Genomic DNA, 12,866 nt, shown 5'->3' with positions numbered 1-12,866 from the left:
CTGGCAAGAAAATGAAAATATTTTGTCATAGAAATGTTGATTGTCCCTAGGTGCTTTGTTTTGTTGAAACAAAAATGGCTACAGTAGTGAAGTTAGAGGTTCCCAATGATGGATGGACGACACAAGCTCCCAGGAAGCAATGTTCGCTTGCCGGAAAAAATGTGTATTTTAAGTAAACGAGAGTTTGCAGACTGCCTTGTAGCTAAGGCAAGGGAATATTAGAGGATGCTGAGAGATACTCAATATGAAATAGAGGTGTACAAGTAATTTACCAAAATAATGTACTCAATAAAAAGATGACTTAATAGAAATGTACTGAATTGTTGGTCATGTCTTAACTGTTGCATGCAGTTGAAACACATTTCAAAGCAATTGCCAAACAAGTCTTAACAGTTTGATTTACATAATGAAACAATTAAACAACAAAATGAAGTTGAAACGTTTTTTCCTGTAATGTTGTGAATGTCTATGTAAATTCAAAGCCCAGATTCCAAGGTTTAAGTAAGGAACTTGCAGCACTAACAACCAGGGCAACCATTTTCAAAGCATTATGTTTCTAAGTTAAAGCAGATTTTTTTCCATTCAGTTTTAAGGGAATGGTAGTAGGGCTCTTTAGGATGGGAAATGGCACCGTAACAACTAAAATAGGAGAAAAATCATGTCATACAATATTTAAAAAACAGTATTTTTCATAGATATAGGATATGTTGAAATTGAAAAGAAAAGGACTAACAAGCACATTCTTGGCAGTTGATAAAATTGTAAACTTGGAATTTTCATCTGAATGCTAACTTGTTCTGGGCAGCTTTCAAGCATCTCCCATTGTTACAGCAAATAGAATGGATAGACATGTTGGTAATTTTGCCAGAGTTTATTACTCCCCCTTGGAAGTTTTCTAACTATATGTGAGACTCAAATGAATATGGCATAAATTATATGGACCAATGAGACTGCATATTACCAACATATTTTAAACATCTAAGAAAGTTTGACTTGCATGGCCAATTATAAGATATGTCAGTTGAGCGTATAAGATGTTATTTGAAATGAACTGACAGTAGTTCGGATTAAAGCGGGACTTTATGATGTGAGAAGATTAGGCTTGACAAGAAACGTCTCCACCAGAAAATTAATTTTCATAAAAAGACATTAATTTTTCAACGATTTGTACATTTGTGCATCACAGAGTAATCTGATTGGAGCAGATTATGAAAGATAATGAGTTTAATATGATTTGGTTTGTTATGTTGATTGACAAATTGAAACTAATTGAGCGGAGGCGGTGGAGTGGGATGATGTTTTGTTAGATGTTTCATGTCATGCTTAAGATGCAAGAAGTTATAAAAATATTTTGGGCTCATTTCTGGTACAGATTTTTTATGATTTTATTCACATATTCTTTTCTTCTTTTATTGATGCTGGATTCATATTTTTGTTGGAAAATATTGTAAAGTGACATAAATTGCGAAAGATTAAAATATTGAAGTGAAATGTTAATAAAAGTAATATCACTTTTTTGTTGTTTGGTTTGCACATATACTGTGAAATCATTTAAATTCGCTGGCATGAAGTTTCACGCAAACGTGAAAAAGGACTGTTTCGCGCGGGCTTAAATTTTCAATTTATAAATGAAAAAGTAAATTAAAAAATAATAATAGCGCGGTCTTAAATTCACGCATTGGTTCTAGCGCGAAATACGCGAAAATTTGTCCTACACGAATAAAAATGATTTAACAGTATGTGTTATGTAAAAAAAAATGTTTTTAAAGGAATTGCATTGGTTATTTTCAAGCCTTTAGGAAACAATTCCTATTGAAATCAGAAATGTAGGCTTAATATAATCTTTGAATTCACTTAATTTTTTTTTTTAAAATGTGGAAATATTGGAAGATATAACACTTCAAAATGTTGTGTTTGTATTCCATAGCTGGTCCATGTCTCTTATTCCCTTAAATTTACATTGCAAATTATTTGAAAGCCTCGATTACTGTATGTAAAATTACAAACCTATCTGAACAAAGTGTTGCGCATTGGGAAAAATTGCTTTGAAATTTACAGCTAGATGTTTGTCATATAAATTCTATATTTCTAGGCAACACCATTCAAATAGCTCTCTGGATTGGAAAGTTTTATTGATGAAAATTAATGGAAAAGTTAGTCACACCATAAAAACAAGCCCTTGGGCTGTAATTTGTTTTATAGTTGCAAGGGAAGTGTGGTTCAGCAACGGGTACCAATATTTTATAATTGTTGTCACAACAAGCGTACAAGTAATTATGATTATATTAATTACTTTAAGTAATAACACACATGTAATGTAATGTAATGGTAATTTAATATTTTTTCAGAAAATGTGATGAAAGTTTTTATCACAATAGAAGGATCTTGATTAAATTTCTGAATGGATCTGATACTCAGTACATGAATACCTGCCGGTATTGTAAACAGTTAGAAAATAATTGCACAACTACAGTTAAACAAATTTTTTATCAGGTAAATTTTTTTCATCTGGTTCTAATACAGCTTATCAAAAATCAAAGACAAAAATTAATTTTCTAGAATTTTTTTTCTAAATTTCTAAATTAAAACAGAACCAATAATAATAAGATGACAGCATATAACACACTGGGTAAATTGAACGATATATGTTTTTTGAAATGAACAGTTTAGGTCTGGTATAGACCTTTTCAGATTTCTGAATGAACAGCTAACCCGATGTTCATAAATAATGCAAAAATAGGAAACATCATTATCATATTGTTTTGCGTGATTTCCCCAAAACTAGTTTACATTTTTTTCATGAAATTTGGACTTATAATATGGAGAAACAAAATTATTGATATGTGTTAAACACCCAGAAAATTTTCTTTTCAAAACTTCTAAAGAATTAAAGGATGTAATTCATGGTCAATGTGAAAAAAAACAACAACACAAAAATTGGTTCGAATCAAAACTGTCCTGTTACATCTATAGTCTTTAATAAGGATATTATCCTGACACAGCATTGCTTTCCTCTGGATCTGTCAAGTTTATATCTATATGAAAATTACAAACAAATACAAGAGAACACCATATTTGATAATTTTAGCATATGCTCAGAGAAAAACAATAATTTAATATGTAATGTCATTCTTTTCCATTTCTACCTTTTTTTTCTAATATTCAAACAAAAGCTTTGTAGAATTTCTAGCCTAAAAATAAACAAATTGCCTTTTAGAGTAATTGTTTCAAGTAAATTAACTCCCGTCTGTTAATTCCTCAATGATGACAGAGCGGCGATGAAAATATTCTCGTCTAATGGCAGACGCAGCTAGACAGGAAGTCAGGTGTTTGTACCTGAAGACTGACGGGTCACAGCACTTAAGTCACTTCCTGTCATTACAGGTGCTACTACATAAAAACATTGAGGCAAATTGTGGAAACACAATCATTAACTTGCTATTTACAGAAAATGCCTGAATTTCTGTTAATTGGGCCTTGATTTGGATAAAATCATCCTCTCATGTTTCAGGAATATTCAAAAGTAGTCATATTCTTCAGTCTTCATGGAAAAAAAACAACACGTCACAAGGTGAGAAAAATGTGCAGCCAGACTGGGACTCGAACTGGGGCCTCGGAATACCATTCCAATGCTCTACAGACTGAGCTACCCGGCCACCTACACATTTTCTCCCCGTTTTAATATTCAAGTCCTATACTGTGACAATGATACAGACTTATGCAATAAGAATGGTCATACAAAAAGAATTTTGCATATAAAATCAAAATCCATCGACAATAAAACAGGATATTAATTTTCTGGTTCATCTTTTGTTAGATTTTGGCTTTTGAACATTGTAAAAATCTTATTCTTTTATGTCAGAAATTGCTATAATACTATATATTATACAAAAGTGAACTTAGGATACATAATAAATTTGTAAAAACAAAATGAATACCTTATAAAGAGATTTGAATAAATTGACATAATAAACCATGAACTGCTTGTATTTCAGCTGCCACATCATTAAATGAGCTTTTATCATCAAAGTGGGATATGAATAAAATCCCCTTCAGGACAAAATCCCTCCTGCTCATTTTGACCAAAGCGGATAAATTTTCTCCCTTTTTATACGCCCGTCTCTGAAAGAGCGGGGCATATTATATGAACACCCATGGCGGCAGCGGCAGCAGGTGAGCAGGTGGCATCCAAAGCATGTCCGCTCTCTAAGTCAAACAGTTTTCATCTGATCTTCATCAAACTTACTGACAATGTTTTTGGGCATAATATCCCGACCAAGTTCAATAACCAGCCAAATCGTCTCAGGCACTCTTGGATTATGGCCCTTGAATTACTCGAAAAACAGCGATTTTAGCCTTGTTCGCTCTCTAAGTCAAATAGTTTTCATCCAATCTTCACCAAACTTGCTGACAATGCTTGTGGGCATAATATCTCAGCCACGTACGATAACCAGCCAATTAATCATAGGCACTTATTGATTATGGCCCTTGAATTACTCTAAAAACTGTGAATTTAGCCTTGTCCGCTCTCTAAGTCGAACAGTTTTCATCCGATCATCACCAAACTTGCTGACAATATTTGTGGGCATAATATCTTGGCCAAGTACTATAACCACCCAAATTGCCCCAGGCACTCTTGGATTATGCCCCTTGAATTAGGCCAAGTTCGATGATGGGCGTATTTTGTGACAGTCTGGCACTCTTGTTTTACATAATTATCTAAATTTTCACATTCTGTTTAAAAATTTATATTTATCATATTAAAAATTGTAATTTTTTTTACCTTGTTTTAATGTTAGAGTTTTATTTCAGCAAAAATTATTTTTGATATTGTCCTTTGGCAAATTGAGCACAGGGGAGTTTGTTACTCTTACTCTTTCCAGCAGCAGCCGTAAAATGGTGCAAATACATTCAGGCAATAAAACCTATTTCATGTGTGTGTGTGTGCGTGTGCATGCGGGTGCGCGTGCGTGTGTGTTCGGGTTTAACGTGTGTGTGCGTGTGCATGTGTGTGTTCGGGTTTAACGTCTTTTTCAACAATTTTTCAGTCATATAAACGACGGTGTCTACTTGTAGCAGTGAGCACAATGCCCAACTTTATAGTGCTGCCTCACTGGAATATCACGCCGTGGACACATTGCATGATACCCCACACAGTCACATTATACTGACACCGGGCTGACCAGTCCTAGCACTATCCTCTTAATGCTGAGTGCCAAGCGAGGAAGCTACTAGTACCATTTTTTTACGTCTTTGGAATGACGCGGCCGGGGATCGAACCCACGACCTCCCGCACTCGAAGTGGACAAAAGGGAAACAAAGAGGACCAAAGCCCTTTTTTGTCTTTTCAGAACACATATTTCGAATTTTGATATGAATTTCTGTGTAAAAATTTGTATAAGACTAAATATAGCATACAGTGAGATGAGTCTCAACATAATTGTATATTATTATTGTTTCTTATAATATACTGCAATGAATAATGTAAATGGTATTTGACCACTATTATAAATTACATACTTCTGGATACTTTGTATCTCATGCGACCTTTGTTGAAATATAAGTAACTGTTGTGTCCATTTTTTGTTACTGAGTCAGCGTTTTCTGACTGCCTGTTGTTGTTTTGCGGAATTTTTCTAAATTATGGTGGTCCAGTTAGATATCAAAAGTCTATTGTTCAAAATCACAGCTGTCAATTTCAATTTATGTAACATGATCTGGAAATTATCCTTGCCAATTTAAGCTGGTAGATAATGAATTAATCCTGTCTCTGTGTGCAAAAATTTGAGACGACGAGTTGCTCGCGTTTTCTAACTGACCCGTGCTGTTTTTTTCTGCAACATAATACAGTGAACGCAGAATCTGATTCACTGACTCCGCATCAGTTTAACAATGAAACCTTTGTCTTCCAAATCTTCTATTCAACCATTTATATAGAATGTAAATTTTTATGATTTAAAGAAAGAAAAGCACTTTTATAAAATAATTTCTTCTAGCACTGTTCTAGTGTTGTGAAGGCACTGCTTATGTGAGTCAATATGTCCATCAGGACCAAAATGCTGAAAGGCCGTCTGCTGGCTAAATTTTGAAATATTTCCCCACACAAAGTGCCATGTATGATAGAAAAGACACTGTATCAAAAACCACAAAATGTATTCTTCTGTTCTCTATTCATGTGGTGGTTTAGTGGATCAGGTATCGGCTGCTCAACACGGGGAGCTTGGGTTTGAGCCCCACAAGGGTCACACCTTGCATGATACCAATACTGGTTTTTCCAGGAAGCTGACTCGAGAGTGGTTCAAATAAGCTTGAATTTTCTTCAAAGCTGAGCTGAAATAAATATGTATGAACTAAACTAGATTGTTCTGACAATTATGGCTAACATTCATAATGAGACTTATTTTGTTTTGAGAGTTTCATTTTTTTTGTGCACCCTCAAAATGGGATGGAGAGTTTGTCCTTGACCATCTAAATTCATGTAATGAAAAATTGTCTGATGGAATTGGTTCAATTTTCCTGTAATAATCTAATCTTTATATGAATAAGTGGGACATTTTATGGAAAGTTATAGGAGAATGGTACTGAAATGTCTAATTTTTTACTTTCAGCTGTGTTGCCAGGCAACCGATACAATCTGGACCATGGGTTGTTAGGGAGAAGCCATTTATTTGCCGATCCTTCATTTTCAGAGGGAGAAAGTATTTTACAGGTAATATTGCATAGAAAACTTTGAAAATATCAAAAATTGCTGTTCCTAAAAGAATAGACAACAAAAATAAAAATTAAAAATTAGAAACTGTAAGAAATGGTCATGGATGTTGTTCAATAAAAAAATTCTAGCTCAACATACCAGTATAGCTTTTCTTACTTTTAAGAAATTAAGATAAAATTTACAGAAAATCAAGTAAGTTGATACATTGACAGATTATAGTTTAGGATAGACCTACAGCGGGGCTAGACAGTTCATAATTAGTCGTGCCACGCAGAGTCAGTTGACATATTTACTGGTTTTCTAGTGGTTTACGCTTTATCTTGTTACCGAATGATTTATTGATACAACTTTATGGGAGAGACCACATCTATTTTAAATGCCGCTTTAAATAAATTGTCCACTTCAAGAAATTTAAAGATCTTGATAGGTTATTTGTACGTTATTTCCAAAAAGAAATGTAAAATGTCGACCGGAAGTTCTCAGATTTCGAAGTATGAATTGTTTCTTCATAGGTCCTATGTTTAGCAAAATGTATTTAATGGTGTAATCATTATTTCTTACATGATTCAAACAGTTGATTGTGTATATTCATACTCGCTTCTGGCTAATTGTGCAGTGTCTGTGGCAGCTAAAATTCAAATAAACACAGTTTTTTCATACTATAATACAATGTATATAGTTTAGACCAAACACAGAATGCCGGGTTTGAGCTGTGATTTACCATCTCCTGAAATTCAAAGGAAAGTAGAAACTAAGCGACACAAGTAATATGTATGAATGGCTTTGATTGGATTGTTTTTCTTGCCCACATTCTGCCTCTTCTGAATTCACTGTCATTAGACCATTTAACTACAGTGCCAAACAAAATTTGATGGTAATATTTGCATGGTTCTATTTTCAATAATATTCATTTATTAAGCCATTCTGAGGAATTCAAAATATTTGTGAATATAAATCTGCATTCTGGAATTTTTAGCTCCTAACTATCTGGTTGCTAAATAAAGCTTTTGCAAAAAATACCCAATCTTCAGTAGCAGTATACTGCTATAAGGTAGCTGTTGATGAAATACAGTTGAAACTCGGTATACGGAATTAGAAGGGCTCGAGCGTTTCACTCCGAGATTACTTAAATTAGACTTAAAATGATATTTTATGCACTTGTTTTCTGGATGGGACTTGAAAATGTCATCAAAATAGCTCGAATTTTGAGATAAGCGAGTTTGAGAGATTGACTTTCAACTGTAACTTTATTCTTTTTATGAAAAATTATTTTTGAAGAAGATTCTCAAAAAATATGTTGTTCCTATAATACTGTATAATAGAGAACATAAGTTGCTGTTTGAATATTTTATCATTCTTTTGCACTCCGATGATGCTTGCCTTCAAACGGGAGAAGCTCAGAGCTTGTAGCAGTCATCTGAACCTGTTCAGAAACTTGTTCGATATCGTTTTGATTTTTTTTTAGTGGATTGACTCAATCGTGATATCCGCAAAGGGTTGTCCTCAACGTATATTAATGACTTTACAGTATATTGTGAAAAATTATATCTTTTAACTTGATGAATTTGTAAAAATATTTCAGGCATTATATGGTTTCCTGTTTGTTGTTACATGTGACAGCGAGGTATTCTATGCCTCTCGGACTGTTGAACAGTACCTTGGATTTCATCAGGTAAATATATATGTAAAGCTTTATTTCCATAATGCAGGATTATTAAAAACTTGCATAATTATGTGTTCAGAAGTAAATTCTAAATAAATGTGATGAAATTTTGTTGATGGAATTTCACAATTACTTCTGGAAATATTTTCACAGTTGTTATCTATTTCAAGTACTGTTGAAGCTATGTTTAGCTATGTTTAGCAGCCAGCCAAAACAGTGACACAGTATGGTTGTTTAAGGCAGGTGGCTGCTTCAGACAAGTTGAAATCAGAACAAAATGTCAATCTTGGATGTTAGCTTACTGACTGCTTTAACTATAACAGCAATTGAAGTAATTGGTATCTCAGTTGGTTGGTTCTTTAGTTCATTCGTTAGTCCAAAACATTCTATATCTCAGTTAACTATGGCCTTAAAACAATTCAAGGGATGAAAATGTAGTGTGATATTTAGTGTCTCGGGTGCAAGAGCTAGCTTTGTACCTCTTAAGGTCAGTGTCACAGGCAAATGCATAAATCCTAGCCTTGTGTGCTATTTCTGAGGTATGTGTCTCTCACAAACTTATTAAAATACAATTATTGTAGTTTTGAAGAAACTTCGTTCCTGACACTTATTAGCTCACCTGAGCACAAAATGCTCAGGGCGAGCTATAATGATCACCCACCATTCATTGTACATGCTTCATCCATCCCTACGTCCATCCACACTTTACTTCAGATGACATCTCCTCTGAAACTACTGGTCAGAATTGCACTGAACTTGGTCAGTAGCATCCTGGTATGGTCCTCTATCACTTTAGCTTGACTCCTTTTAAGGGCCTCAAGAGCTTACAATAGATAAACCTTTTAAATGACTTCTCATGATCCACTTGATGGATCTTCATCAAACTTGGTCTGTATTATTATCATAAGGTCTTCTCCCAAATTTATTCAAATAAGGATGCTTGGGCCCTTTCAGCAGCCATTAGAGCTAAAAATAGAAATACCTTACAACAACTTCTTCTCATGAACCCCTTAATGGATCTTCATCAGGCTTTGATCTGTAGCATCTTTATACGGTACTGTCCCAATTTTTTTTTAATTGGAGCATTTGGCTCCTTTCAGGCCACTAAAGCTAAAAATAGGACTACCTTTAATTGACCTTATCTCATGAACCATTTGATGAATATCCATAAGACTTTGTCTGTGGCATCACTGTAAGGGCTCTTCTCTGAAACTTTTAAGAATAGGGTTGCTTTGCCACTTTCAAGGGACTCTAAAGCTCAAAATATGAACCCTTAGATGGATCTTCATCAGACTTGACCTGTAGCATCATTGTAAGGGCTTTTTCCAAATTTGTTCAAACTGGGCACTTGGCCCCTTTTCGGAGACACTAGCGTTAAATATAGCAATACCTTTAAACAACTCCTTCTCATAAATGGCTGGATGTATTACCATCAAATTTTGTCTATTGCATCATTATAAGGTCCTCTCCTAATTTTATATAAATGTGGGCACATGGCCCCTTTTAGGGGCTGCTAAAGGTAAAAATAGAATCATTATAAAAATACCTTCCAAAACACCATCAGCCTTCTTGAATTGGCTGTGTGTGTTTTTTCCACTCAGTTTTAAAGACCTAAAAGTGTATAGTGTTTGAAATGTCTGTCATATCTGCCTCAGGAACTTTCAACAATTGGAGCAAATTAAGGTCCATTTTCAAGGTTGCACACTCTCTAGCCATTCCAACTTGGGTGAGTGATCTAGGGCCATCATCATGCCTTCTTGTTATGGGTATTCTCAGGGAAAAAATGTCAAAGTAAATGCTTTAAATGTAACTTTTGAATATGTCATGTTTTATTTCCATTTATTTTGTCAAATTTCTAAATACATCAACAAAAATCTTCATTTTGATAAACAGAAAATCTAAAAATTCAATTTCCTATACCCTAATATTAGTTGTATCCCACAGTTCATTTGCAGCAGAGTTAAACCATTTAACCTTTGGCAGACTTAACGTTAAAATTTCTATTAATCTTAAAAGCTATGGATTTTAGAAGATAGAGTTTCATGTAAAAAGGTCGAATACTGTTATTATTTCAATGGCAACATTCAATTTTCCTTTTACTCTAGTCGTTTTACAGCAGTTTCATATGCTTCAATTATTGGTTATAAGTTTTGGGAAGCCCTCAATGATAATGGATATGGTAATGATATCGCTAACTGAAGACAAAATCATCCTCCTTTATTGAAGAGCTATGTTGATGGAGACGCTCTTAATGGTTTTAAATTCGAAATAAATTCACTTTTATTGAAAGAATATTGATACTGTTTGAGCTTTTGGAGACAGGGAACATATTATTACACCCGAAAACCTGTAGAGTTTTTGCTGTTGAAAAATATGGTTGAAATATATAGATTAAATTTAAAATCCAAGAGAATGTAGCTAATTTTCATTGAAATGTTAGCAGAAATGCATTCCCTTAAAATCAGAAAATTATTCCTAAAAGAAAAAAAATATTTGGCAAGGAAATTTTGTAATTTGATATTCATGCATCTTTTAGGTAATGTACAAAAAATGGTAACGAAAAGTAATTAGGAACATGCAACATGCATATCTGTATTTCCAAATTTGTTAATCTTGACATTACATCTGAACAAGCAGGATAAAATGGGCATTTCTGATTTAAATGAATGTACAAAAATAAAACTAAAAATAGTTAAATAATTTTTAAAAAACACAACTACCGTAAATTGATTCTTGACAGTGTAACGACAAAAGGGAAACGGAACAAATGTTTTCAGAAAAAATGTTTTTTCACTGTTTTGCTCATTTTCTTCCATTGCAGAAGTGATAAATGTAATGACAATTTTGATTAACTTTCCTGGGTTGATGTTTGAAAAAAAAATCCAGAGTTTTTATCATTTCCTTCATTTTCCAAAAGCACAAAATATAACAATAGTTTTGATTGGTTGTTTTGTGTTCTCATGCTTTCAACGAAGAGTTCAGTAAAAGCTGCACGGATCCCGTGAATAAATCAAGTCTTCCTCAGTTATGATACCATGACAACAAAGAAGCATTTAAATTTCACATGTTCTCGCAAAAGTTTTAACAAATTTATTAAGGTGAATGTTCACTGGGTGCACAAAAATTGTGCGCAAGTAAACAAAGTAGTGAATTCAGATGCCAGAATGTGGTTTTACTGACATCTGAGCATTAAATTACAAATGCATCTTATATTCGATAACCATTTTGTAAAAACAAAAAATGGATAAAAAGACATTTTTGTGGCTGTACGTTTGAATACAGTTGAACATGCATTAGTGACCGCCAGTATTTAGCAGTGCAAGATACAGAGGTTGATCCAACCCCAGAAGCTTCTAATGGTTCTATCACCTGCAAGATGTGCAGCACCCATAAGGGAGCCTTGGTTTAAGTATAGTCACATCCAAAAGATGGTTATTATTTTATGTGGAGAGTACTGCCTCTGATAGGGTTTGAACCCATAACTTCATCGTCTGGAGTTACCTCTGAGTTACAGGTATTCAGGCTGTACATATAAGGAAGCACATGTGGTTCCCCCCATTTTAAAAATGACATTATTTAAATCATAGTGAAGCTGGACATTTACTTGTTTTTCCACAGTCTCCAAGGTCATTATATTTGTTTAGTATCCAGAGAACTGTAATTTAGCATAGTCAGCTTAATGTTTTATGAACTTGTTCCACAATTTGTATCTTTTTAATTTTCAGTCTGATATTATACATCAAAGTGTAATGGAACTGATACACTCAGAAGATCGGGAGGAATTCAAACGCCAGCTCACTTGGAACTCAATGTTACCCTCAGATAAATCAAATCTTACCCTACATGAAATAATGATGCCAGGTAACATACAAAGCTACGTTTCATTTCCCGAAAAATTTTAAAGGAAGATTTGGTAGGGGTTGTTGATTTCTCTGAAATAGAAGGTCATATCTTCAGAATTCTCATCGTTTGAAGTTTTCTAAGTTATAAAGTCGTTATTGAGTACAGAGGACAAAAAAATGCTGTAAATTATGTGGAAAATTAGAAAAAGTCAAAGAATTTTAGCAATGATTCGAGTAAACTCCCCCGTTTTGTTGCATCCTGAGTGGTTAGTTTTGTAAAAATGGTGTAGTATATTTTAATTTTTTTCAAAGTCATTTTGCAGCTATACTGCTGTTCAAAAGTGATATGAAGATATATAACATATAAAATTCTGATCTATTAAATGAAATTATTATGTACATTTCAGAAAATTACCACTATCTACACCGGTCTTTCACAGTCAGATTTCGCTGTCTCCTAGATAACACATCAGGATTTATAGTAAGTTAAAACTTTATTTTCACAATTTTTTCCCAGAAAATATCATCATAGATTTCAAATGTGATATTAAGTGCAATATTTACAGTTTATTAGATATTTTCTAAAGAAAGAGAGATTATTTTTCAATACAAAGGTGTTATATACACGTACACTATGATGCTGCATGTG

At 33.7% G+C, this 12,866-nt stretch overlaps 1 protein-coding gene across 1 annotated transcript in view; it reads left to right on the top strand.

Annotated features, from left to right (window-relative positions):
* The window catches only part of LOC128556480 (uncharacterized), a 71,222-nt gene that overhangs the window by 42,620 nt on the left and 15,736 nt on the right, over window positions 1-12,866 (top strand). The window contains exons 3-6 of the mRNA XM_053541782.1: window positions 6,609-6,709; window positions 8,295-8,384; window positions 12,101-12,236; window positions 12,625-12,698. Of these exons, the coding sequence (XP_053397757.1) occupies window positions 6,609-6,709; window positions 8,295-8,384; window positions 12,101-12,236; window positions 12,625-12,698 (401 nt within the window). The remainder of the gene's footprint in view (window positions 1-6,608; window positions 6,710-8,294; window positions 8,385-12,100; window positions 12,237-12,624; window positions 12,699-12,866) is intronic.

Source organism: Mercenaria mercenaria, chromosome 4 (genome assembly GCF_021730395.1).
Source record: "Mercenaria mercenaria strain notata chromosome 4, MADL_Memer_1, whole genome shotgun sequence".
Classification (NCBI taxonomy): Eukaryota; Metazoa; Mollusca; class Bivalvia; order Venerida; family Veneridae; genus Mercenaria; species Mercenaria mercenaria.
The sequence above is the reverse complement of the archived record's forward strand: the minus strand, read 5'-3'. Positions and strand labels throughout refer to the sequence as shown.